General features: G+C 34.6%; 1 protein-coding gene across 1 annotated transcript; it reads right to left on the minus strand.

Annotated features, from left to right (window-relative positions):
- Positions 1–9,866: 9,866 nt before the first annotated feature.
- Positions 9,867–27,096, minus strand: LOC140760080 (uncharacterized). Its single transcript, XM_073096884.1, has 3 exons — positions 26,581–27,096; positions 18,336–18,523; positions 9,867–10,553 (listed from the first exon to the last, which is right to left on the minus strand). The coding sequence occupies exons 1-3, from the start codon at positions 26,966–26,968 to the stop codon at positions 10,029–10,031; spliced, it is 1,101 nt and encodes a 366-aa protein (XP_072952985.1). The 5' UTR covers positions 26,969–27,096; the 3' UTR covers positions 9,867–10,028.
- Positions 27,097–27,915: the final 819 nt, after the last annotated feature.

Consider the following 27,915-nt stretch of genomic DNA (forward strand, 5'->3'; position numbering starts at 1 on the left):
AGGGGACATGTCTTTTGAAGTAAAAGTCAAGGGTGATCGATCATTATATTAAAGAGGCACAGATTAAGGATTCCTAGCCTACCAAACAATTTTGACTAATTACCAGTTTACTAAAGATTGAAAGTTAGAGATATTGTTACCCCTCCTTTGGAGGAAGGGTTGCCTAAGGATATTAATCATGTTTATAACCCAATTGGGAGCCTAGAAAACTCACAGGAAGTAAGTTAGAATAGATGATAGCACCAATTTAACAAAGGTCAACTATCCTCCCATAAAAAGGGTCCTAGCCTTCTAAGCTAACAACCTCTTTTCACACTTGTCAATGATCGGGAACCATTCTGAGGCAGCCAGCATTCCAAGTTTAACAAGGAGGTTGAGATATTAATCGGGAGCGAACCTGGTGCACAACCAAATATAAAGGCCTAGAAAGAAGAATTGGAAGAAGGGTTGAGTGAAATGGCACAAGATTTATCAAAGTTTATGATAAGGTTAGAAATGAGACCAAAGAGTAGGGTGATATATTTGAGGTTGAGGATCAAGGAGATACTCTAGAAGAGAGGAGAAGGATTATTTGCAAACCGTAGGATAGGCGTGGCAAAAGAGGGGGTTTCCAAACCTTCAACCAGACCTAGACTTTGGGCTCTAAAAAGAAAGCAAGCGAGAAGATTAATACTCAGGATGAAGAGCAAGGGAAGAGCATGTCTTCTTGCCTAAGGCCCTCCTTAAGGAAAAAAGAGGTTCGAAGGATGCCCATTAACAAGGACTACTGCCTTAAAGGATTAGAGGCATAGCATGACCCACATTCCACTTTGGCAAGAAGCAATGCACTTAGAGGATAAAGAGGAGGGTATCCTAGCTAATGCAATCAAAGGCCGTTGAGAACTCAAGCTTGATTAGGACTCCCCGAGAAGCGAGCCTAGTAAAAGAAGAGATGTGCTTGTAAGAGATTGCGAGGTTGTCGAGGATAAGTCGGCCTTTGATAAATGCTAACCAAGAATCAAGAACCAAATTCTCAAGTTAAAGGCGGAGACAAGAGGCCATAATCTTCGTGAAGATTTTGAAGTTGTAGTGTCCTAGAACCCGCTAATAAAAATGATTAGAAAGTCATCTGAGCTAGGAACCTTGTTTGCACCCAAGGTCAAACATAGCCTTGCAAACTTCATCCTTCGAGAATAGAAGGGAAAGCTTAGATAGACGTGATCATCAGGCGGTTCGGGCCGGGCTAGAATAGTCTAGCCCATTACCACCTATTGGCCCGTGAGATATCAGGCTGGCCGGGCCGGGCTCTACCAATTAAGATTTTTAGCAACCTCGACCCGTGAGGTATTAGACAAGAGCTAGGACGCTGGCTTTGGCGGCGGTGCCACGACGGAGGGGGTGAGATCTCGCGGCCGAAAGGCAAGGGCAATGGCAGAGCTCCAGATCTCCGACCTCCAACTCCGAAGCCCTAATGTCCTGATGAAGCTGCGGACGTCGAGAACGGAGTAGAATTCCGACGGTCGGCGACGCTCCACTGTAGATCTCGAGCGGATCTCATGCTGCTTGAGCAATGCCTCTTGCGAGGTGCCGCCGGAAGAGCTGCCATTGTGGTATATTGACCGGAAGAGACGACGCCGATGAGTGCTCTAAGGGACAAACGGGCCGATTTGGAATCGACCGCCGAGATGGCACCGCTTGAGGCCAAGATCGAGGAGTTCTTCGCTGTGGCTGAGTGCGCCGAGCAGCGGCGGTTCGCTGACAACAAAAATGGATCCGAGTGTGATAAACACAAGGGTCCAAGGTACTGAGGTAAGTAGGCTACTGTAGCTTAGGGCCTTGGGCAAATGGGTAGATGGAGAGATAAAGAGTTGTGGTCTTGCCATCTTATGGAGTTGTGCCATTGTGGGTGGTGGCTATTTTTTTTACTCAGGCTATCAGCCACTTGGTGGGATTTTTTAAGAGTTTTATATAAAATACTCCATATTATTATTCACCCAAATTTACATAGTACTCCGTTCACATCGTGTTCGCACCGCATTCGCACTGTGTTCGAACGCGCCCTTAGAAGTTCACACATACAGAGAATGCATTCAGGCAGTTCGAATGCAAAAAACAGGTATTCGCACATACAGAGAAGGCGTTGTAAATAAAGTAAATGAAAAATTAGAATTAAAATAAATAAAAATAAATGAGCAGATGTGAAAAAAAAAAGTTAAACAAATAAGTAAATAGAAAAAAATTTATAATTAAACAAATAGTTACACCAAAATTAGGAGGATATTTTTTGTATTATTATAGAATGAGCACATCCCAACTAGGTTGGCACCTACCCACCTACTTATCTATCATTTGCATAATCCATCCATTAATTATAAAAAGTAAAATAGAATTATATTAGTCATTGAGATTTAAAAACTCAAATTATATATTTTCTATTGCAAAATGGTCGTCCATTTGCAATCTAGATTCGGCAGCATACCAATCTTGTAGGTACATCAGCACTTCAATTGTTTCTTTTCCCAAACATGATCTACGTTGATCAATCAATCACCCACTTGTACTGAAAGCAGATTCTAAAAGTATAGTAGACATAGGAATGGTCAATATATCACGGGCCATGGTAGCAACAATTGGAAATTTCGTCTCATTTGCCTTCCACCATACTAAAATATCTATTTCATCCTCATTTACAAAAAATGATTGTAATATGCTTGAAGCTCAGTGATTCCCCCCGACGTTGATGAAGTTCTCCTCATTTTAAGTCGGGCAAGCAATGACTTCTTAGTACTATCACTTTCAGGAGGAATAACAGAAGATGAAGGCGTAGAGGAAGAAGAACTATATATAATATATAATCATTAGAAAGCCTTTCAAAATAAATTTTAATAGTTACTGCACGAGAAACGTAGTCATCTTGTTTAGCTTCATATAAACCATTAAAAATATCGAAAAGGCCGGTCTCTTTAAGTTGAGGTTCTAATAAAATGCCAAAACCAATAAGTAAAGGAAAAGGTTCAAAATATTTAGCATATTTAGTTTCCATTTTTTTGTAAAATATTATATAAAGTCTGATCATTTTGAAAAGCAATAAAATGTTGAACAATATTAACAAGTTGCATACCAGCAATTGTAATTGTAGGATAATAAGAGCTTAATAACATATTAGTAGCATCAAAAAATGTTTTAAAAAATCTTTTATTTTTTCTGTATTTTCCCATTCTAAATCAGTAGGACATTCTAGTTCGTTATTAATATTTAAAGAAACATAAGAAGTTATAGCTTTTTAATATTCGAGTATTAATTCTAACATTTCATAAGTAGAGTTTCATTTATGTTGTACATCCAATTGAAGTTTTTTAGCTTTTAATCCACACCTTTTACACATATTTGTAAATGTTCTAGCTCTTTTATCATTAAAAATAATATGATGTATAATTTCTCTAATTTTATGAATTAGCTCAGTAATTTCTTTTAGACCACTTTATACAATTAAATTTATAATATAACACATGCATCTATTATGTAATAATTCACCATTATAAAGTAAAAGAAGAAAACATCGAAGATTAGAAATTGTGGAATCATTATTAGATGCATTACAAGAGTGAGAGAAAAAAAAACCTTATTTTGGATATTATAAGTTGTTAACTCTTGAATAATAGTACGAAAAAAATATTCACTAGTATGACTCTCACCAAGCTTTTGAAAAGAAATTATTCGTTTTTGCATTTTTCAATTATCATCAATAAAATGTGCGTTTATACACATAAAAGACCAATGTTGGTATGAAGTCCAAATATCACTAATAAAAAATATTCTAGATTTTAATTTTTTAAAATCTAAAATTAATTTTTCTTTTTCTTCAGCAAATATTTTAAAACATCTCTTCTAATTATATGATGAGAAATTCTTTTAAAAGCCGGATTAAAACCTCTTTGTAAACAACCTTCAAGTTCCGGATCATCACCTATAGCAAAAGGTTTATTTCTACAAATAATATATTTAACTATTTCTTTACGAGCATTTTCATAATTCCATTAAAAATTAGAAATATTTTCGGAAGAACCTTGATTAAGCAACATTTAACCAATATCAAGTTGACCTTTTTTATGATTGTCTTTAATATGCCTCATTAGGTGAGTAGTGGCATTCTTAGTTAATGTAGAAAAATCATGATTACATTGAAGACATTTAGCTCTACAATCTATAACATTAGTTTGACCATTTTTCGTTTCAATCCTTTTGAAATACTTTCAAACTTCGGACTTTAATTTCTTAGAACTGCCTAATGATGAAGCCAAAGTCAGAGTTTCCAGATCAGGTTGAGGTTGAGATGCGAGTGTAGGATTAATTGAATCTCCGCCCTCCAATTGAGATTCTATATGATCATCAAAGGAATCCATATTGGAGAGAATTTACTAATTTGAAAACTAAAAATCTTGAAACTTTTAATGTGGAAAGAACTTGAGAGATTAGAGAATTTAAGAATGTGTGATGAATTTAGAAAATTTATCATCTATTTATAAGCACGAGGAAAATTAAAATTACCAAAATACCCCTATAAACTAGTTGTTTATTTCTGTTAAAAGGGTAAAATGGTAAAAAAAAAGTAGAGGTCCTATTTTGCTAATTTTCAGAATTTTTTAAGCTATTTTTAGAATATTTTTTACCGTCACATTTTTTAAAATATTTCTGCTCTTCTATGTTTAAAAAAAAGTATATTAAAAAAATTAAATAGTACATGGGCTGATATGTGATGAGAGGTGGGCTAAAAAATTTAAACAATACTTGTACTTGGGCTGAATTGTGATGGGAGAGATGGGCTAAAAAAATTATAAAACGGTACAGTGTACAAAATTTCCAGTTATTTTTCACTGTAGCAGTGGGCTGAACGGGCAGGTGGGCCTAACGGGCGGGCTTTCAGGCAGGCTGAATGAGCTGGGCCGGGCGGGCAAAGGGTTGGCCCTTGCCGCCCATTGGTAGTTCGGGCCCGGGCCGAGCACGAGCGGGCTGGGCCCAATGATCAAGTCTAAGCTTAGAGAGATCAAAGCCCCCAATAGGGAAAAGAGAGGTCTAAATAATCAAGAAAACCAATGAAGAGAGAGAGAGAGGGGAGTTGAAGTGATCCTTATAGGCTTAAAAGAAATAGTAGGGAAAAGATGAAATTATTTGTATGTCTATCATTTGCATAAGACTGAAAGATTTGATGTTTGAAATCCCTTCCTTGAGCCATGGATAGGGGGCCACATCTTCCTATCTATCAAGAGAGAGAATATAAGGATAGCTGCCTTCAAACGGAAAATACTATAAAAATATGAGAGTCACTAAGACTACAGTATGTTTTGAAAGAAATAAAGCTTAAAGAGAAATGAAGCAATTGCATTTTGGGAAGAAGAAGCAAAGTCTCACCATTGGCATATGAGGTTGTCAAAGCTCGAGTGAGGAAGCCAAATCTTCTCAAAATTGAACATCTTAGGAGGATAGGGAATGCAACCTGAGTCAAGATATATCAAAATAGCATTTATACTAAATAGTTAATCAAATTTTTTTCAATTAAAGGAGAGGCATGTGATGGCGTTAGAGTAGGCTCCTAGTAAGGAAGCGTCATAAGTCATAACAGGAGAACCTTACTGAGCTTTGATAAGGTAGGCAAGGATTGATTATTAGACTATGCAAATTATCTCCCATTGAGAGGGCATTCTAGGAGAACCCATCAATGCCATTTTGCTCCTCTTTTAGGCTGCCTATCAATAGCAAATCTCCACTGTCAGAAAGGTAAATGGCATATTTATCAAAATTTGGTTTTCGAGGAAAAACATTCCCTAGAATCGCTGGCATTTCTCTTGATGTAGTTAGAGAGTAACTTATATATATTTTGAAACTTATATTATTAAACAATAGAATTACAAGGTTTTAAAATATCTAAGTTTAAATAAGTTTTAAAAAGTAAAATAGCATGCGGCATTAAATATTGTAATTTTGTTGGTTCTCTAACTACCTTTGAGGGGTGGGATGTGTCTGAGGCTAAGGATAATGAGGATGAGTTTCTTAAATTTTATCGGAGACTTTGGTCCAAGGAAAAAAAATGAAATTACGATAATAATCTTATTACAAAGACCTTTGAGTCGAAGGTAAAAAAATGCTCTATGGTTTTTATCAGCTAGGAAAGCGTATGACCTAGATGATATTCAAGCCAATTTCTATAGGAAATATTTAGAGGAGGTTGATGAGAATTTAGTCCATTCCATCCGCTATTTTTTTTTTAATCTTATTCTCTCCCTCCTAGTTGGGGATAAACATATATCTCCCTTATTCATAAGATGGTTAACCCGGCTAAGGTTACTATAGACTTATTTCCCTTTGCAATTTGAATTATCAAATTTTAGCTAAAATTTTGGCTAACAGAATGAAATGCTTACTTCTTAATCTTATTAGCCTTGAGCAAACATCATTTATTTAAGGTAGGCATATTCATGATAACATTGCTGTAGTTTAGAAAATTATTCATTCTTTAAATAGGAGTAGGTCTTCTAAAAAATTTATAATGATTAAGATTGATCTTGAAAGGCCTATGATTGGGAGGTCATTACTAGTTCTATGACTCATATGGGTTTTCTAGATATTTTTGTTTAAGTGGATTGTTGCTACTATTTCGTCTTCTAGTTTTTTTGTGGTTTTGAATGGTAGTGCCTCTCACTGGTTTAATAGTAAACGAGGCGTTCGGCAAGGGGATCCATTGTCCTCATATCTATCATTGTGACCAACTTGTTTTCTATTTTAATGAGAGATTCTATTTTAAATGGTGATATCTTAACTATAGATGTCATGTTAGCCATCTCATGTATACAAATGATCTTCTCATTACTATTCAAGATAACGTGCAATCTTATGGAGAGTTAATGAATGTTTTTCAATCGTATCATAGGATTAAAAATTTGTGCATTAATAGAGAAATCTGAAAAAAAAAATACCGTACAAATTTTCCTTCAAATGAAAATATGTTATCTTAAGTGCTCTTAATATACAAGAGGATTCTTTTTCTTCCAATTACCTTAGTGCTAAGGTCTTGTCTCGACGTTTTTTAAGTAAATACCATGAGGAATTTTTGGCAAGAGTTGAATCCCAGTTAGCACGTTGGAAATGAGTCATGCTTTCTAAAGCGGGGCGTGTTACCCTGATTAGCTCCGTTATCAACTTTATGCCGGTTCATCTCCTCTCATCTTCTTGGACTCCTCTGGCAATAGTTGATCGCATTTTCAAGTTATCTAAGGCAAGCAAATTAAGGGCCTTGATTTGATTGGATGGGACAAAATCACTAGGCCTAAACGAGATGGGGGGTTTAGCTATTCGTGACCTTTGGATAGTTAGATTTTTAGTTGTTGCCAAGAAAGTTCTTTCTATCCGTAATCAGGTGGATGATCCTCGGGCCAACATTGTTCTTAATAAATATGGTCTCATGCATCCTTGAAAATAATATTATACTACGAATTGTGCTCGGAGTTGGTGCCTTGTTCTAGATTCATGAAAAATATTAGAGAGGGATTACTCAAGCCCATTAGTGATGGCACCAGCATTAGCATCTGGGCTGATCTTTGGTTATCTAGCATCCCTGTTAGCAAATGGCCTATTTTTATTAAAATGCATTCTTTACAAAATTTCACATTAGTTTCTAATCTTATTGCTAACAGGACCTAGAATGAAGATAGTATCCTTAATATTTTTTGTTATGCCTTATGTGAAAAATATTTTGCCATCGTCTTGGCCATTCATTATAAGGCTAATAGGTGGATCTAATTTTCCCATCCTCGAGGTATTGCTACTGATAAGAGTACTGTTTATTACTTTCTTAGAAAGTCTAGTATTCTTGATCAGCCTCAATGGGAGCTAGAATATTTAGAGATTTTGCATAACCCCCAAAATTTAATAAAAAAATTATGTGAAAGCTCTGTTAGAATAAATTGCTGACAAGTAATATCCTTTTTTACCTTCACCTTAGCCCTAAAAGCACTTGTCCAAATTGTGGGATTGTCAGTGAGATCATTAACCACTGTTCTACTACAACTTTTTTGTCTCCCCGCTATGGGACTTGACCCATAGTTGGTTTGGCATAATAGACGCAAAGTATCTCTATGGGAACATGAAGCACTGGCTCTTATTTGATGTGGGCCTACTTAAGGATAGGGTAGCTTTCTGTTGGTAATTTCATGTATTTGACATTAATTTTTTTATTAACTTTGAGCTAAGTTTTAAGTGGGGCCCACACATTATTAATGATGGTTTAATGGTGGAATTAATTTAGCTCAAAGAGTATTTTATTGTCATATATTCACTTAGTCAAATTCATGAAGAGAAGTGAATGAAAATTAACTCTAAAGTAGATATCATGACAATGAAAAATAAAGAAAAGTAAGTTTAGTACCATATTAGATATTTGAAAAATGTTAGTATGGTATATGAGTAACAATCTTCTTATGGGCTTTGGGCCCCAAAAGGGATACCGTTTGTGGGTAAAGGTTACTATGTAGCTTAACTCACACGCGTGCACCGCCCGGCTTGATTCAGTTCGCACGCACGAGTCAAGTCCAATTTTAATTTTTTGCTTGATACGGGTTCAAATCTGGTCTGGTTCGTCAAAGTGGTGTGTCCCTTCGATGAACAGTTAATCAGTCAGTTAGTTGGTTGAACCCAATCCAAAATGATGAAGCTTAACTCACATGCGTGTGCTGCTTAGCTTGATTCAGTTCGCACGCACGGGTTAAGTTCAATTTTAATTTTTTGCCTGATACGGGTTCAAATCTGGTCTGGTTCGTCGAAGTGGTGTGTCCTTTCGATGAACAGTTAATCAGTCAGTTAGTTGGTTGAACCCAATCCAAAATGGTGCAACCCTTCACGTTGTAACTGTTAATTGGTTTCAGATCCGAAATGGTGCATCTATTCGTGACCATTTGCATCCTTTCGTCGAGCCTATTTAATTCTATAAATAGGCTGTCAGTCTGCATAATTTTACACAGAAATTTGGTTCATTCCTTCTAAATCTGAGTCGAGTCTTAAGTTTGAGTCTGCATTTAAGAAAGAGCACAGCACGATTCAGGTTTAGCATGGCATTCGAATGCTACTTCCTTTCGAGTGCAAGACAGTCGTATCCTGAAAAACTGATGTCCACTGTTCCAGAAGCAATCAGTGGAGGACGAATTAGTCTTAAGGAGATAATGTCCAACACTAGACTCAACTATTCAAAATTTTATATTCTGTAATCTATAAGTTTATTTAATTAATTTATTTTTGATCAAATTTTTTATGACTTCTTGGAATCAGATTGTTACCGTAAATACTTTCTTTAGAGGCTTTGGTCGGGACCACTCACTAGCTTATATAAAAGGCTTAAGGAAGCACTCCGTAACAACGTAAGGAAGATATCAGTGAGACTTGGGATAAAGCTTGGTTTATAATGTATTGATTACTTGGATCAGATTTGTCAGGCCTAGGAAACGTAATCCCCCCCAACCCCCCAATTTACAATATACTACACATTAATTCTCTACAGATAGACCAACTAGGCTTCAAATAAAATTAAATCATAATTAGTAAATGACTGTATTACCCTTAGAATCATATCACTGCGTACAAAATTACCCTAACTGATCTAGCGGTTGGTTGATCGGTTCAAAATTCGATCCCCAGCCTGACCCAATTCTAACAGTTTGCATATTTACACATTACCATAATAATATATTAACCATACATCAAAATAGACAAAAGAAATTCAGACTGCGCCTCTAGGCAACCCCAAGACAACCACCTGATCATACTGTGATACTAAACTTCAAAAATGATGTATCTTGAATCCTGACTGGAGAAAACTATAATTAAGCATGAAAGATAAGAGCTTATATGTATGCACAGATCTTTATAATCATATGATAGGTGAATTAGTTTTTCCTGAACAAGCATTATTCCAAGAACATCATATACAAATTTACAGCTTCCAAGCATGAAGACAAGAAATACTGAGCCAAAGGACTCAAAATGATCTTCTTAACTTGTGTCTTCTAGATAATGTCATTTTCAGCATCTCCGATGGCATGCCAGTCACTCGATTCATCACTTGATATTACTCTAACATGAGATGCTTGTTGAGCATGATTACTATAATCACCAAAGTGAGTAGGTTTTCTTCTTATGTGGTCCCATTTAATTGATGGACTAAGAGATTGCAATTTGTTTTCATCTACTAAAAGTGAGTCCATGTACTTCTCCAGAACAACAGCATTGCCACCATCTATGTTACTGGATAACAAGTCTTCAGTTCTAAGCTGCCTTTTACCATCACTGAGAGCATCCACATCAGAAGGTATCTCTGACCATTGATCAATGCTTTGTTCTGATCTTGTCTTGGTGAACACCTGCTTACCAATGCTTTGATCAGACCTTACCTTAACGAATGTCTGAGACCCCAAAGATTGACCATCTTCTTGTACAATTTGACTTTCCCTGTTGTGCATAATAGGCAAGCTCTCTGTCTCAGAGTTATGATGTTGTTGCATCTCCATCACTACATGCATAGAGTCTACAATCTGCAAAAGGAACAGCCATAAACTCCAGTTCAAGTACGAATATCAACAGTATATAGATATATAACTCTACCTCCAAGCACTTCATGTTAGATCTTTCAACAGCCAACCCCAGGTCAGGTTAATCTACATAGCTCAAATTCTGCTACATAGCTAACAGCCAGCACAGAACTTTTTATTTCATGACATTGATTACTTCCCAAGATCATAAAAAGTTTATCCCAAGATGCAGGTATAGAGTTCTCTCACTTTCTTTCTACCTTAAGATAAGATTTTACAAATCTCAAGGCACATCCAATGGCTACAAAATAGTTCACTTTTCAAAAAGTTGTAGTCTGGCCAATATAAAGATAAGGAAGGTCCAATACAAGCATTCTACATTCATTAATATAAAAATATATAGATAAATTTTGTGAATTCAAATTCATTTCTCAATTCTTCATTATGACTCATCAAAGCTGTGAGAAGTCAGAAATGGTCATGTTCCTATATTAAAGATAATTAGATTGCCTTAAAAATTGCTTCTAGCCAATAAAATTTTGCCTGAAGTCAGTACGCATATTATGTGCCCAAGTTTTCCATCTATGTTGCAAATGTAATACACTAACATCAATTTGGAAATTAAGCATCTTCCAACATTGCTGCTTCCAGGCAAAGTTCAATGCCAATATGCAATTGGAACGCTGTAAAAGAAAATTACAGATAGAATCTGGTATGAGCTCTTATACAACATCAGTAACTATCAAATTAGATGCCTCATTCTCATAATCAGTATAGTCTAAAATGAGGATCAATTGTAAGCCGGAATTATGGACAACATCAAAATGTAACAGCTCAAGAATATCTTGGTTCTTAGGATGTAGAATCATGATCTTTATTTTAAAATTAGCAATGTTGAAATGATTGTTCCAAGTTCAAGGAGGATACAAGATGGTAATATTCATAAAGCATCAAATTAATGAAGGATGGTTAAAGCAGAGCAGTGATTCACATACATGTCTTGTGTAATCATCACAGATAGAGAGACTGCAAGCAAGCTGACCACAATCTAGACTACATGAGATCAACCTTGGAGTTTTTTTTTTCCTCTTGATCCTGAGATTCATAGTCAAGCTTGGCAGGTTGGCTTATTAAATTTATGTTCTGATCGTGATTTTGAGCAACTTTCCAGTGCAGCAGAACACAACAATTAAATGAGTCAAATTCAGATCAACATTGACTCCAAGCTTAACCAAGCTTGCTTAATGTCATATTAAATCAAGCTTGACTTTTAAGCTATTATGGGTTCTAATATAATAAAAGATAATTGAATACCTAATTCAAATTACAATTGACAGGAAATCAATGTCGAGTTAAAACTTATCTTGATATATCGAAACGTGAAGTGGACGATCATCAAGCTTATGAACAGCTGCACTATAGAATGCGATACACTTTTCTTTTCAGAAAAATAAAGTGAAAACTTCAACATATAAAAAGTCATAAATTTAAACATAATTAACAGTACAAAACACATACATGTAACATGCCATGAACAACAGTAAGCACATAATCTATAAAGCATGGATATGGATATAGGATACTAATAAGCTATGATACAGATAAGCAGATATTATCTATATATGGAAAATCTTAAAAAAACAAGGATACATCATACAAAACACCAAGGATATGTCAGGTGTAGATACACACATATATACGTGTATATATATATATATATATATAAATAAAAATATTATATTGAATTAAGGTTATTATTGTTGTAACTTGTGACAATATACATACCTAAGCCCATCTTAAACTTATTCACCGACAAAGCTAATTATGTATAGCAACTGTTAGACAATTATATTACAAGCAACAAACTTTATCTATAAGTCATGAGTTCATAATGCATTTATGGCAAGAAATCCCAATATTTTTTCCCTTCGAAATTCAAATTCACAGAAGATACATAATAAAAGAACATTTAGGGTCATAATTGTTGTAAATAGAACCTTCTTCACTTAATAGAAAAACTCTAATTGGACTGTCTTTAAACTCTCAAAAGTATATAAGAACCCTAGAAGCATCCAAGAGTAAATCGAAGATTGTACAAGCAAATGAATTGTATACAAGGCAATGTTTTGAAAGGTGGAATAGGCGGCCGCCGTATGCTGAAATGCGTCGACGAAAGACGGCCAGCCGCCTAGGCGCTAGATAGCACTAGGTGGGCAGGCGCTTCGGCCCACCAAGTTGAATGCAAATAATAAGTGAAACGGATCAGGTTTTATAGCAGATCGGGTTTAATAATTAACCGATATATAAAAAAAAAACATCCAACTCCTCTCTTTCTCAATATCTCTTTCATCTCTCTCACTTTTTCGCTGCAAACCCTAGAGGCTATTTCCCTTACACGACCGGCGGCAATAAAGGCAGGGACCAATCTTCCCACAATGAAGGCGGCAAGTGGCTGGCAGCAGCGTGCAGCAACTGGCGAAAGCCTGCGTCTTCCTCTCTCTCTCTCTGTCTCTCTCCCAGTGAATCAGTCTCTCACTCTCCCACTCTCTCAGTCTCTCTCAGTCAGTCAGTCATTCCCGAGCTTACTAGCTTAATTTCCAAATTTTCCCTAGCTTAATTTTTCAATTACTTACTCTTAATCTACTATGGTATCCAGCTATAGGAATTAATTAGAAATTTAGAAAAGTTAATTGCTAATTGCTTAATTGGTTTATGAATTATTGAATTAAGATTTAAGATTACTGGTTTTTTATTTTTATCTTTTCACTGTCTTGCATTATTAATTTGGGGAATTGCAGTTAATTGACTGCTAATTAAGTATGTATAAATTTCTGATTAGAGGATTTTGAAATGTGATTCTGATTCACGTGAACAGTAATTAGTAATTACTAATTAGTTACTGATTACTGTTTGTTTTTTTACTGATTACAGTATTAGAGTTATCCTCACTAATTAGTGTTTTACTGATTATTATTTGGAGGAATTAAAAATGTGAAATATGAATTATATTTGCTTTTTACCTTTTTTTGCCCAATTTCATTCACAAATAGTCAGATATGATCATTAATTCCTCTCAAACAGCATCTATGGCAAGATCCAACGATGGTCGTACCAGTGCAATCGGCATGGCACATGCTAGTCGACCGTGCCAGTGGCACGCCCCTACGTGCCACCGGCACGCATTTATAATACTTTTAATAAGCTTTTTAGGACATTTAAAGATGTTTTGGTTTCGATATGTCAATTTTTGATTTTTGGTTTAAATATATGTATAAAAGTTTAAAATCTACATTATAATGATTTATCTTTAGATTATTTTTGTAAATGACATTTTAGAAAAAAAAAATCGAGGTTATTTGTATTCCTCAAAAACTCCTGCCCACATTATCGTTCAATATTTCTTAACCTACTATTGGCCAAACTACCTGAGCACTAGGTCCAATGTTAATAGGATCAAAGGTAGATCTTTACCTGCTAGGCAAGAGGATAGCAAGTTACAAATTCTATCTCGGTAGGACATCTATTTCTATTACTATAAAATTAATAAAAAAATTAATAAATAAAAATGAACTAGTTAATAATAGGGTTACCATTATCCTTAAAGATAAAGCAACAATTAAATATAAATATTATTCAACACATACTATGATTAAAGACATTCATTAAAACTAATATTAATGATTGAACACTATAATATAATTGAATACTCCATAATATAATTGAAAACATAACATCAATTGATAATAGTTTAATAATTAAAATTTATATCTAGTTAAACATAAAATGACGAGGAGGATCAAAGACTTCATTTGTCGTAAAATGACGAGAAGGATTAAAAACTTCATTTGTCGCCACAAGAATAATATGAGAATATTGCATTAAATACTGTCGATATTTTTCAAAACTTATTCACTAATAGTATTGCTCATTATAATATCTCACATAATTTTCATATAAATAGAAATTTTGCAATTCTCCTATAATATAATATAGATATTAAATATGTACGAAAATAAACGTCATCGAATAGGCATAGATACACCATAAGCATATGCAGAATGTGGATATAGAATATAATATTATCCTAGCTATAGTGGGTGTGATTGATATGATGGTAATTATAATGAACTCATATTATCCTATGGGTGAGCCTCTCCTGGTGTGTTGCTACTTACAGACTCAAATTCTTTGTAAAAATAATCTCTTTCAGAAGATTGTGTAACAGAAACGCATGCCTCATCTCCATCATCACTGCACTAGACTAAGTCTTGTCATTATCACCATCATCATTATCATCTCTATTCTTATTATTATCAATTTTATTTAAACCTTCTAAATAATCAACTAATCAATTGATTCGATAATGATTAATAAAAATAAGAAAAATTTAAAAAAAGGGCTTCACATGGCACAATGATTGGCACGGGTCAGCATGCACCCGTGCCGATCGGCATTAGTCGGCACGGGGGTGTGCCACTGGCACACCCCGTGCCAAGTGTCATGCCAGTAATGTCAAGTGCCGTGCCATTACTAGCACAGCCATCCATAGCTGAATCAACATCATCTGAGTTTTTTGTACCTATTGGCTCTAATGATCCAAAGTGACAATATAGATACCTTCCAAATAAAAATGATGCTAACACGATAAAATACAGATTTCGTGAGAAGATCACAAAGAGAAGAATTAGTAGATTCAATAAGCATATTGCACATATTAGGGCGATGTTGCACCTTATCCAAAAGCTACAGATGAGGCAACAAAAGTTATTAAAGAGCATATAAAGGGGAACAAAAAGAGAAGAGGATAAATCAAAAGAGAAAGCAGAATTGAGGATAGAAATAAAAATATTTGGAGAAAGAAAAGATTAAAAAATTTTAGATGTTGGAAGTAAAAGACCAAGAAGTAGAGGTCCTTTAGACAGATATACCTCTATTAATCCAGAAATTGCAATTTGAGAGTAGGATAAATTGGTAAAAATAAGTATAAAAGATACTTTTACAAAAGAACAAAGAGATAGACTGCTAATGGACTTAGCTCATTAGGTTTATAAGTGTGGCATTCTCTTTAATGACGTCAGTAATAAATCATTTCATGTATTGATGAAAGCGTTAGTCAGTATGGTTCAGGGTTCAAGCCAGTATCTATGCATGATTTACGTGAGCCACTTTTGAATAAGCAAATGGCCAAAATAAATGATAATTTGAAGAATCATAGAGATGCATGGAAGAAAAATAATTGCTCCATTTTGACTGACACTTGGACAAATTGAAAAGGAAGAAGCATTACGAATTTATATGTCAATTGTGAGCTAGGATAACTTTTATAAAGATTGTGATGAAATTGAGAGTGATTTAAATATAATGGATGATGTTCTTAGTCGTGTTAAGAACTTTTATCCAGATATGTCCATTCAAGTGTACATTATAAATATAGGGTTGAAAGCATAGAAGGATGCTGCTAAAAATTTTAGGAAACCACTAGCAAGATTGGTAAGAGAAGTTAATAATGATAAATTCAACCAAGGTATTTTTAATAGTTCAACATATGTAATAAAGCATATGTCTTTTAGTCTTATCCACTTATGTATGTTAATATGTTACAAAGTTATTTTCTAATTTGTATGGTTATTAGCTCATTGGCGAAGTGTATATAAAGCTTATACTCATTACCATGACATTTAAGATTCTTAATTTGACATGTAGCTCATCCAGATGTGAAAAAAAGATGAAATTATCAATCCTAAATTATAATTGACTAATGTTAATTTGGTCTTTGTTTTTAGATTCATTCAAAGAAGAGAAATAGATTGGAAGTGAAAATTAAATGATCTAGTTTATGTACAATTTAATGCAAGAATAAAAGATCGAAAGATATCAAAAGAGAAGAATCTTGTGGCTTCAAAAGAGAGAAATAATGCAATTGATAAGTTAGATAATAATTCTCAAGAGCAAGAGGTCTTCCCGGATAAAGGATTAACTCGGGAGATGGTAATAGAAGCATCAAGTGCGAAAGAATTTTTATCATCAAGGATGAGTGTTAGAGTTGCTCGAGGTACTATTAATAGCACTCCTTCCACTTTTCTAGACGAGCAATTGATCCAGTCAAATGAGAAAATAAAGGATGATGATAATATTGAGTTAGAGCTTGATGATGATTCAGATAATAAATTATTAGTAAATAAAGCTCCCCCCAAAAATTGTAAAGAAAACTAGAAGTCTAATTTTGAATGTGAACTTATTATGAATGTGCTTCTTGTGATGATTGTGAACTTGTTAGATATTTGGATCTGATGATTGTGAACTTGCTATGAATATAATAATTTTAAATATTTGATCATGTTATTTGTTTTGGATATTTGATTGTGATTCTTATTAACTTATTATGAATTAGATAATTTTTAATTTTTTATCATGTTATTTGTTTTGGGTATTTAGTTGTGATATTTGTGAACTTGTTATAGTTGTGAATTGTGAATTGTGATTATGTTATGTGATATTAGTATTAAAAATTATAAATATATTATATAACAATTATTTTATTTTTTTAATATAAAAATGTTAGCCCGCCTTATCACCCGCTTTTTGCCTTGGTGCTAAGCAGTGGGGTGATCGTCCACTATCGACGCCTTTCAAAACATTGATACAAGGTTTCACAAAGAATAAAGAAAAAATGAGAAAAAGCTCTATGTGTAACTAGATATGGGTCCAAGATATACATAACCTCTTTCAATAGCAACAAGTTTTATGGATAACAAGAATCAGAAACATTAGAGAAAAAAATGAGGTTCTGCATCATACTTCCTTACTTCTTAGAAAGAAAATCAGGAGAAGGCAACCTAGAAAGCTAGACTTCACAGGGGATAATTAGAGTCGCAGAAATCATAAATTCTAATAAATAACATAATGGAAGATTTAATCTTTACAGTACAAGGTCAAAATATATCATCTTTGAACACTTGTGACTTGTGAGGTTCAATAAAATACACGAGCAAGCTTCAGGAAATCGTAAGTACATACTTGCAAGATATAATTGCCCAACTATGATATGAGCATAAAGTAACAATAACCAGCGAAATTATCTAATAAATATTAAGGTTTTAAAGACCACCTAGTTCCCACGACTGGGAGCACCTAAGAAGAAGTCTGGACGTTCTAGAAAATAGTATGAAGTTAAAAAAAGAAAAGAACAATATACAAATTAGAAAAGAGAAATAACAATTACATATATCGAACAGAAACCTTAATATCACCATCAGTTTGGTGACATTGCTAACTGTTCTGAAAATTCAAGGTTATCTTTCGTAGTAAAACATTACATTACACAAAAAACTAAGATAACCACTAAGCTTTCCGAGGTGGCAACTGAAGAATAATCAATAACATGGTCATTTTCCAAAACAATATCAATAAATTAAATAATATCTAATAAAGCAAGACTTCATTTAATATATAGAGAAAAGGTGCAAAATGCAAAGTCGTATTTGACAATATTGTTACCAATAGGAAAAGGTGGAAATCAAGAGACAACCTTGTTGAGTAAAACTTAAAGCTCATTATTTTTCAGTAAAAAGGAACAACAAAAATCTTACCATTTTCTCAAATTGGTACATCTCTTTGCTTGGATATGTAAAAAGGTACACAGAGTCTAATAAGTTAGGACCTTAGGGAGACAACAAAAAAAAATCATGCACCAACAAGAATTAATGTAATTTGGTTGATAAGACTATTAGGATATAAAAAAATAATTGAAAATGATTAAGCATGACACATAAGTTAAATTAATACCTGTTGACTCAATAACAGCTCCGAATCATGCTCATTCAGCTTCGGATGCAACAATACAAAGTAAATCTTCCAAAATGAATCCTCACTCATATAAGCAGGGCACAGTCTAACACGCAATTCTGCTAACTCTGGAGACAATCGTTCAACAGCTGCTACATGATCTCTTTGAAGATGAGACATATTAAAATCTGCAACAATACAATTATAGCACAAAAACTACGTGGTAAATAATATGACATAAGACGGACCAGTAACAAATTGGAAATTCTGGTAAGGCTAATAACAATTGAGGGCTCCATGGGAAGGCAATTTGAAAAGGATAACATAATTGAGGGTTAGAAAAGTGTAGAAAAGCTAGGCAGCCCTTGATTGTAAGACTGCCTTGATTCTATCAGGTAAAATCTTGCAATATTTGTCTACTGCACAGGGAATGATGAGAAGAAATAAGAAATTTGTAGCATTTACAGTTAGGGTGGCATTAGCTAATAAATGTCATGCGGTGCCAAAGGACATGTCCAGTCTTGCCACTAGGACTGCAGTATCATGGCTGGCATAGCTCAGCATCCCTCATGCAGCTTTTTAATGAAAGTCTTTGATTTTAAAATTATGCAATTCATATTCACAAATGATCAATTAATACTACTGCTTGCTTTAGTCTTTCTTCAAAGGGTTTGTTATTCTACCAACATGCTAGAAATTAGGTATAATATAGTTTCCCCATTTCATCAAAATTTTACATTAAATCTAGGTTTGTTATTCTACCAACATGCTAGAAATTAGGTATAATATAGTTTCCCCATTTCATCAAAATTTTACATTAAATCTAGGTTAAATTATTCCTAAACTCCCTGAACTATGACTCATATTGCTTAAATCCCCTATAGAAGAAACCCACCCCCAACCAACCCAAAAAAACTATTCAAATGTTAAAAGATGACCCCTTTTCTTCGCGTACCATTTGTTTGGTCATCCAAATTTGGCATGTGATTGGCTGCTTTCATTAGTACCAAAAACTGCTCTCATCTTCATACCCAAATTTACCAAAACATTCACATTCCCTTCCTACCAATTTTTGCCAATCATTTCCCTCTCATCTTCTCCCCACATTTTCCCCTCCCAAAAACAACTTATACTGTAATATTATTTCGATTCTTCTTCTTCCTCTCAAACTCTCTCAACCGGTCTCCCTTCTTATCTCTATCAAACTCTTATTTCCTATATTTTTCTCTCCCCCAATCCCAAGCTCCATCATGATACAATTTCTCATCTTCCTCTCTCTCAATCTATCTCCCTCTCGATCATTATCAAACTTTCTTCCTTTCCCTCCAGTCAAAATATGCATAACAATATAGGGCAATTTTGTAAAATTAACTTTTATGTTAAAAATATACCTTCTATAAAAATTATAATAGTTCAGGAGGCCTAAACATCACATTCTTTTTAGAGGATATAAATGGTATCTGACCAGAGTTCATGAAATCTAGGTGTAATTTAGCCTTAAATCTAATAGGTTTGTATGGGACATAAAGAGGTTGCATAGGCAGTGTTGACAGGTAAACTGCCCCAAATATGCATTATGTGGTCCTTTCATGCAGTTAGACCACATATAGGTCCTACTAGGGAATCAAATATGCAAATGCACTCTAGATTGTTTTTATTAATGTATCTATCTTTATTAAGATTTTGGTGACTAAAATTTTGTTGATATTCAACTAAACAAATTACTAGAAATATTACTTCTTGGTTTACTTGAGTAATCATGAGATCATATTATCATTATGCATGTGGATCTCTTTGATGAAGATAATTGCAAGGTTTCTAATATCGGGATCGGAGTTAGCTGTCCAAAAAAATGATACGTATTAGCCTGCCGATATCGAACTATTTTTTTATTACATAATATTATAAAAATTATTTTTAAATACATGAAAAATCTTAAAAATTTTAAAAAGATATAAAATATAAATTACTCAAAATGTTAAAACTAAAAAAGATACTACTTTCTCAATTTCTATCCTAACTCACCCTCTTTTTCCTCACATAAATAAAAGATCTCCTTTTCTCCTACTCACTCTCTTAATCTCCCCTCACTCTCTCTCTCCCATTCTCTCTCCCTATCTCTATCGTGTCTCCCACTTCATCTCATTCTCATTTCAAAAAAAAAAAAAAATCACTTCATCTCACTTACGGCACCGCCTACACATGTCGCAACCTTGTCTGCCTTGCCTATACCCACCAGCACAACCACATTGGCTACGTCAATGTCTCATCTTTTGCAACATCATCATGAGTCAAGATCGGCCGAAACTGAAGCTTGAACAATTGTTCATATATTATGTAGTTATTTTTACATATTTACTAGTTTATTAATAATAAAACATTTAGTATAGCATTTTTAATGTTTCATTGTTCAGCTACACAGGAGAGCCTACCTTTGTGCAAGCACCATATGTGAGCTAATTGAAAGCTTCACTGCCAGATTAAGTAGTTGCTTTTTTACAACATTAGTATGGGATGAATAATTTAAGGGCAGATCGACAAGATATATACTTTGACAGTGATGAGTTTTAGTCATCAATTCCCCATCCCTCCCACCACACACACACAGGTACAAAATGAAATTTTTTCCAAAAAAATAAAATAAAATAGTAAGCGCACGTGCCTTCTCATGCACTTTGGAGTTCTAGGGAAGATACACCACATAGCCTCCTGTCGATGAGTTTTCTTTCCGCATATGACTATCAATATTAACGTCGATCGCGTCCACCCCTCTGGACAAGTTTCTCTCTGCATGAGACTGTTGTTGTTGCTTGATGGTGCCTATGAGGCCTAGTGCGAAATCTTGTCTACTACCATGGTCGTCGGCCATAGATGGTGCACTTCTCCCCGCCAGTTGTCTTGAAAGACCTCCTTCCACCTCATCTTGGTTGCCCTAATAGTGAGGAATATTTCGATATCGTCGATTTGGATCACCCGACAGAGGCGCCGATAGCTCCCTCCCCTGGTTGCACCTCGCTTTCCCCTCCTTTATTGCCCCTTCTTTGAAGGAGAAGAAGGGTATAGATTGGGCCTTGCTTAACCCATAAGATAAGATTGCATGGGTTATAGGCTAGCCCGTGACCTAGGATAGGCTAGCTAGGGCCCAGTCCACTTTCCCCTCTTAGTTGGGTTTGGACCTTGTCCTAGCTCAAGCGTATTAGTAAATGGGTTGCGAGCCTGAAAGTTAATTAGTTGTAATTTTAGTATATTGTTAAATTAAAATATAAATTTATTTATAGATAAAAGTGAAGATTTTTACTTGTACTTGGAATATTGATTTAAGCTATTTCATGTGGATCACCGATGAGTGGATTCACCTAATTTTACCCTGCATCATATTTTGCAAAATATATATACTACTTGTTTTAATTACCATACTCTTCATACAATGGTATTCTTTGCGTTATGTTATCTTCCGTGCAATTGTATACTTCAGACAATGTTGTACTTTGTGAAATGTTATTCTTTGTGCATCTAACGAAACATTGGTTATGGGTAGGTAAGACATTGAGAATAGTCCTACGCTAGATCTAAAATCTCCCTATAGTAACTAGAGTCTACTTTGAAGTCTAGAGAACAGATAGATTACTAATCATACGGTAATCTGTTTATGCAACCCTAACAGGTTAGGGAATAGTTCCAGGCTATACCAAAAATCAACATGATGTGATTCTAGTCATTCAATGATTAGAAAAAAATATAGTGCGTTTATCACTCAGTAATATTTTATGGTGACCCTAACCAGATTACTATGAGAAAAAGGCTTGAGCATCATCCCGAAGCTAAATTCTAATTGATATGGATCCATGGCCAAAGGCCCAAGATGAGAAATATGATATTTATTTGAGATTGAGAAGTTCTATATTATGATACTTGAGCCTGTTATCAATTTACCATTGTATTATTATACTCGTGCTTTAGTATTCTTGTTATGAGCATGTTTGGCTTTATTTTTTTGTGTGGATTCACCTATAATGTTAAAATTGTTAGCTCATAAAATTATCTTAACAAATTTAATTTTGAATATTTATTGGCATAGTGAATGAACATGGTGCACTAGGACCAAGGATTTGAGTTTCGGCCGATCCCAAGTGGGATCGGCCGAAATGAATCGGGATCGGCTATAGCCGATCTCGATCCAGGCCGAAACCACTCGGTTTCGGCCTGGCCTGCTGCAGGTGGCTGCAGCAGGCAGCAGACAGCTGTCTGCTGACAGCTGTCAGCAGCAGTAGAGAGAGAGGGAGAGAGAGAGTGAGGGAGAGAGAGGAAGGGAGAGAAAAGGAGAGAGAGAGGGAAAGAGCAAGAGAGAGAGTGAGAGAGAGAGGACAGATTAAAAAAAATGGGGCATGAGAGAGAGTGTGGGAGAGGGAAAGATTAAAAAAAAAAGGTGAGAAAGAAAGAGAGAAAAAGATAAAAAAAAGAATGTGGGAGAGAATGAATAGAAAAGAAGAGAAGGAGAAAAAGATATTTTTACTTTTTAGGCTTTATATGTGAGTAATTATTATTTCTTATTTTCTTATAATTTTTTCTAAATTTTTAGAAATTTCTCTAACATTTTTAATAATATTTAGAATTTTATTTAATTAAAATAATCCGATCCGATACAGGGCAGCCGATACGGCCGATACAGCCGATACGTATCGTTTTTTCGGACGGCCGATCCCGATCCCGATACCGATTTTTGGAACCTTGACTAGAACCCCTTTTAACCTCCACTTAGGATTTAATTTTTCCCCTTAGTCACATTAGTTTCTTTTAATATTATATTCAGGAAGACATTGGTCATACTTTGAACCTCTTTATTACCTTGAGAATTTTTATTAATTGACTTAAGAGTTATTAATTTATATTGGGTTCTTTATCTTGTGGATTTGGAAAGTTAATGTGAATGCTTCGTGTATCTCAAGTCTATTGGGGTATGTGGCCGCGATTTCAAGTCGTGACATAAACAATTTAGAGAAATTCAAATTTTGAAATTCAATTTCACCCTAAATTCTTGAATGAGATGATCTACAAATTATAGATCTAAATGATCCACCTTTCAATGTTCACCATTTTTGGTATTCTCAAACTTCCTAGTATGAAAATCAGGGAATTCTCACATAAAATGTAGGCCCTTTAATCTTCTCTCCCACTTAAGTTGAGTGGCTTTTGGCTTGGGGACTTGAAGATATATGGTAATTGATACAAGGGGGCCAATCTAATATCGACACAAGGCACTAAGGCAACCATATTATTTAAGTATAATAGGTGTATAATGTTGTCCAGCTGCATGGTCCTACTGCAATGGGAAGATAGAGAATAATAAGGAATAAGAGATAAGAGGAAATTAAAATAAATGTTGAATTTTGGAAAGGAACCACCACCAATTCGATATAGAGAGATTAACAAAGATGATCGAAACACCAAAGTTCATGAAGTAAACTTGAAGAAATGATTAAGAAATCATGCTAAATCAAATTTAAACAAAGCATCTCTCTCACTCCCTCTTTCTCTCTTTTACACTTTCTTCTCACTCTCTCTTACTCTCTTTCTTTCTTTCTTTCTTTTTCTCTCCTTACCATATAATCGTTGTTTTTCTTATGGAGAGATCTAACTCCGACGAACTCCGAGGAACTCTGGTGTATAGTTTTTTAATTTATTTCTTTATTTTTTCTCTCAGTTTTTTTATTTCTTCCACTATCTTTTTCGTCTCTTTTCTTCTTCTTCTTCTTCTTCACTGCACCATGACTTACTCTCTTTCTAATCTCTTCTTATTTTTAATATTTTATTACACCATAATTTTTCTTTCATTATTTTCTTATTTTTGGTAAAATTTTTTCTAAATTTTTAGAAGTTTTCTTGCATTTTTAAATAATACTTAGAATTTTACGTAATTAAAAAATCGATCTGGTTCAGGCAACCGATATGGCCGATCCGACTGATACGTAATGTTTTTTCCGAAGGCCAATCCCAATACTGATTTTTCAAACCTTATTTTTGACTAAAAAAATTCAATGGTGGACAACTTATTTCTTCAAATTACATAACAACTAGCAAGAATCATGTAAGTCAGCATACTTCTGATACTAACAAGCAAATAGGAAAAACAATCAAAGACAAAGTAATACTGAAATGATTTGATATCAACCCGTCTCTTTATGGAGAAGCTGGGATTGATCGTAAAATTACCTATCTGATTAACCAGGAAAAGTGGCTCTTGACAATTGTTTTTTTTTTTTTTTCTGATTTCTGAAATTTGGAACAGCAGTGCTCTGTCATCTTAATATTAATCAGGGCCAGATCCAATCTAAGAACACCAACGACCACAGCCTAAGTGAAACAAATCATTCTGACTAAAGTTATCATGACTGACAACAATCCTAAATTTAGTTTCTTCCTATCCTTACAGATTGTAAGTGCCTCATTTTTGTTTTTCCGCTAAATGCAACAGCACAGTAGTAAGAAAATGAACATTTTACAATTCACACAAATATCTAGCAACTGTCTTACATTTTGATTTTTCCACCACTAGATTACTGTGGTTGCCTAGTGTATCTAACAAAACCATTACGTCTATGAAGCTTCCGGTTAATGAGCGGAACTACTAATGCAATCCCAATAACTTTTTATTGCAATGTTACTTTCAATAAACTGTCAGGGCCCAAGGTTACATATGGTTAATGGCTTGCATTATCTACCCAAAGATGAGCTTGGCTTGAGGATTGGAATTTGCATATCTTAGACCCAATAACACAAACTTTATGGCATGTGCTAAATTTTACAAATGAGACTCTTAATAACATTAACTAGCAACAGAATTTGTTAAAGCACAGAATGAGAAAAGCGTTATGATGAGGCAAAACAAAATGCAATTGCCAACTATCACAAGTGAGACAGAACATGACTAGTACCAAAAAATCAATAAAGACTTCAAGATAAAAGAGGTAGAAGCAGTGCAAACATTCAATGGATTAAAGTGCAGAAGGTCAAAGGTAGGAGAAGTTACCAAAAATATTATGAAAAATCATATCCATGGTCAAGAATTTTAGTTGTTTAGGCAACTCCAATATTCACATGTGGTATTTAAATATTCGTAGCTTCAAACAACGTACCAAATTACCAATGTTACAGGGCATTCATCATTATTTTAATCAAGGTTCTAGAAGACTGTAGGCGGTAGACAGATGGACAAGGGATGATGCAGAGCCTAGGCACCAAGTGGGCACCCAGAATTTAAGACAATTAAAAATAAATTAATTAAATAAATAAATAAATAAAAGAAATAATAGTTAGAGAATAAATTAAAATTAATACTTGTAATCTAAACAATACACTAATTTATTCTTGTTAAGATATAGAATAAGCTATTTGAATCCATTAATTCATCAACATGTACAATCATTTTGAATTTTGAAGTCAATCTACATATTAAAATATTATGAGATGCTAAGCCGGTCACTTAGGTGGGACCTAAGTAGAGCCTACTTATATTCTATCTAAGGTGGGAGTCTAGGTATTAAGGCGAAAGTTTTCTAAAACAATGATTTTGACAAATCATAGCTATATTGTTAGTAATTGCACACTATCTTGTCTTGTTTAGATAAGCCTATTATGTTATTTAAATTTCCCTATCCTCCTGTCCTCTTTTTCTTGCTTATTCCTTGCAAATCAACCATAACGAAGCTCTTCACCATGACATACATACAGGATCTCCAAAAGTTCATTAGAAACAACAGGAGTCCACTGTGATAATCTTAGGTGTGAGAAGTGAGAACATTAACCTTGCTGTTAATGTGTATCCATACCCACGCCGTGCCATTCACCTAAAACAAGAAGATGTAATTACTTTCTGTTGTAGTGAATCAGTTGTTGGTCCAGTGGACTTAAAAGAACTATACTGACTCGATCGCAAGCCTTTTATGGTACATTTAGTGATCATGCATAGCTAGTCCTCAATCTTGACTTAGAAGACAGTAAGTTGACAGTCCGACCAAATAGGAAGTCTGACATTAATTGCTCAATTATCTAATGCAACCAACAGAATTGTTGAGCCTGGCTTAATTATCTTATCGCGTACTAACAAGTAACCAGCGAATCTAGGACTAGCCAAATTTGAATGAAGCAGTGGATACAACGTAAAAGGATAAGCTGTATTTAATTGACAAATGACTCCCTACAGATGCAAAACTTTACAGCAACTACAATAAAAGAATTAGGTTTTTACCATCTTCACCCACAGGCACCGCGAAATCGACCCAGGATTCAGGGGACTTCACGAGATCACGAACAAATTCTAGCACATCATCCGAGATTCCAACAACCCTCGCCCGATCGTCCGGGGCCCCCACGCCCCTCTCGGGAGATCCACGAATCGCAACGGAAAGGCGCGAAAGGCCACCGCGAAGGGCCCCACTGACCTCGGCGAGGTCGCCGAGGATTCCAGCAATCATCCGCGACGAGGGCGGCCGCGGCGACGGCGAGCGGCGAGGCGTGGAAGGCGGCGAGTCGACGTAGGAGGGGGAGAGGAGAGGGTGGAGGAAGCAGGCGACATCGACGAGGTGACGGCCGAGCTCGGAGAGGTCATCCCTCACGCCCCGGAACCCGCGAGCCATGGCTAGGGTTTCGACGAGAAGGGGTGAGGATACGGGGAAGAGTAGGAGGAGGATAATTTCATGGATAGTCGAGGTTGGGAAGAATAATCGGCAATCGGGGTGGATTGTGGGATTATTTTATGACTTAATCGGGGGAAAGAAAGGAAAACGATGGAAACGTATCCTTTTTAACTGACGAATTTTTAATTAAAATTGACAAATTTTAATAATAGCTGGATTATACTCTTAAAATTAAATTTATTTATTTTTCATACTAAATGCATATTTTTTTATAATAATATATATAAATATATAATTTATATAAGAGAATATGCTCACTTACTATTTAAAAAATAAAGAATTTTTTATGCAAATATCCAGGAGCTTTTATGCTACTAAAAACTTTTAAAATATTATAATCGACACTATATATCTTAAAATATTATAATTGCCACTAAAATATCTTTTTACTCTTCTAAAAAATGATATTTTAAACCTAACAAATAGATATAAATGATTAAGATAACCTTTTTCTTACAGCCCAATATAGAATATTTATGTTTGATATTTTTCTTGCAAAAGATATAATTTTATTTTCTTGTACTATGAAATCATATATTATTATATAGCTTTTGGTCCATTTTAATTATTTTATACAAAGGAAAAAAAAAATAGTCTTTTCATAATCTAAGTTTAGTTTTAATCATGGTTAGTTAGATTTTTATTTTATAGAATGGAAATTTTAAAGTAGCCATTAGTTTTAGTAATAGTAAAGCAATTGATATTGTAGAATGGAATGAATATTATGGAACTCTAATAATATAATTATTGTAATAGTATCAAATTTGCTCTTGTTAAAATCTCACTACCACTACACTATATTTTTCCTCTCACATAATTCAATCTCATAACTCGTATGCCATCTAAGCTCACCAACTCACTATTTTCATGAATATACCTACTCTTCT

Source organism: Typha angustifolia, chromosome 5, assembly GCF_048772165.1.
Source record: "Typha angustifolia cultivar Huaian chromosome 5, ASM4877216v1, whole genome shotgun sequence".
NCBI classification, from domain to species: Eukaryota; Viridiplantae; Streptophyta; class Magnoliopsida; order Poales; family Typhaceae; genus Typha; species Typha angustifolia.

Excerpts from the sequence above, each read along its gene's own strand:
- LOC140760080 (XM_073096884.1), bottom strand. The coding sequence starts at position 26,968 with ATGGCTCGCGGGTTCCGGGGCGTGAGGGATGACCTCTCCGAGCTCGGC. Across the intron at positions 18,524-26,580 it reads GGTGCCTGTGGGTGAAGATG|ATTTTAATATGTCTCATCTT; the intron begins GTAAAAACCTAA and ends GTATTGTTGCAG. Across the intron at positions 10,554-18,335 it reads AGCTGTTATTGAGTCAACAG|ATTGTAGACTCTATGCATGT; the intron begins GTATTAATTTAA and ends TTCCTTTTGCAG.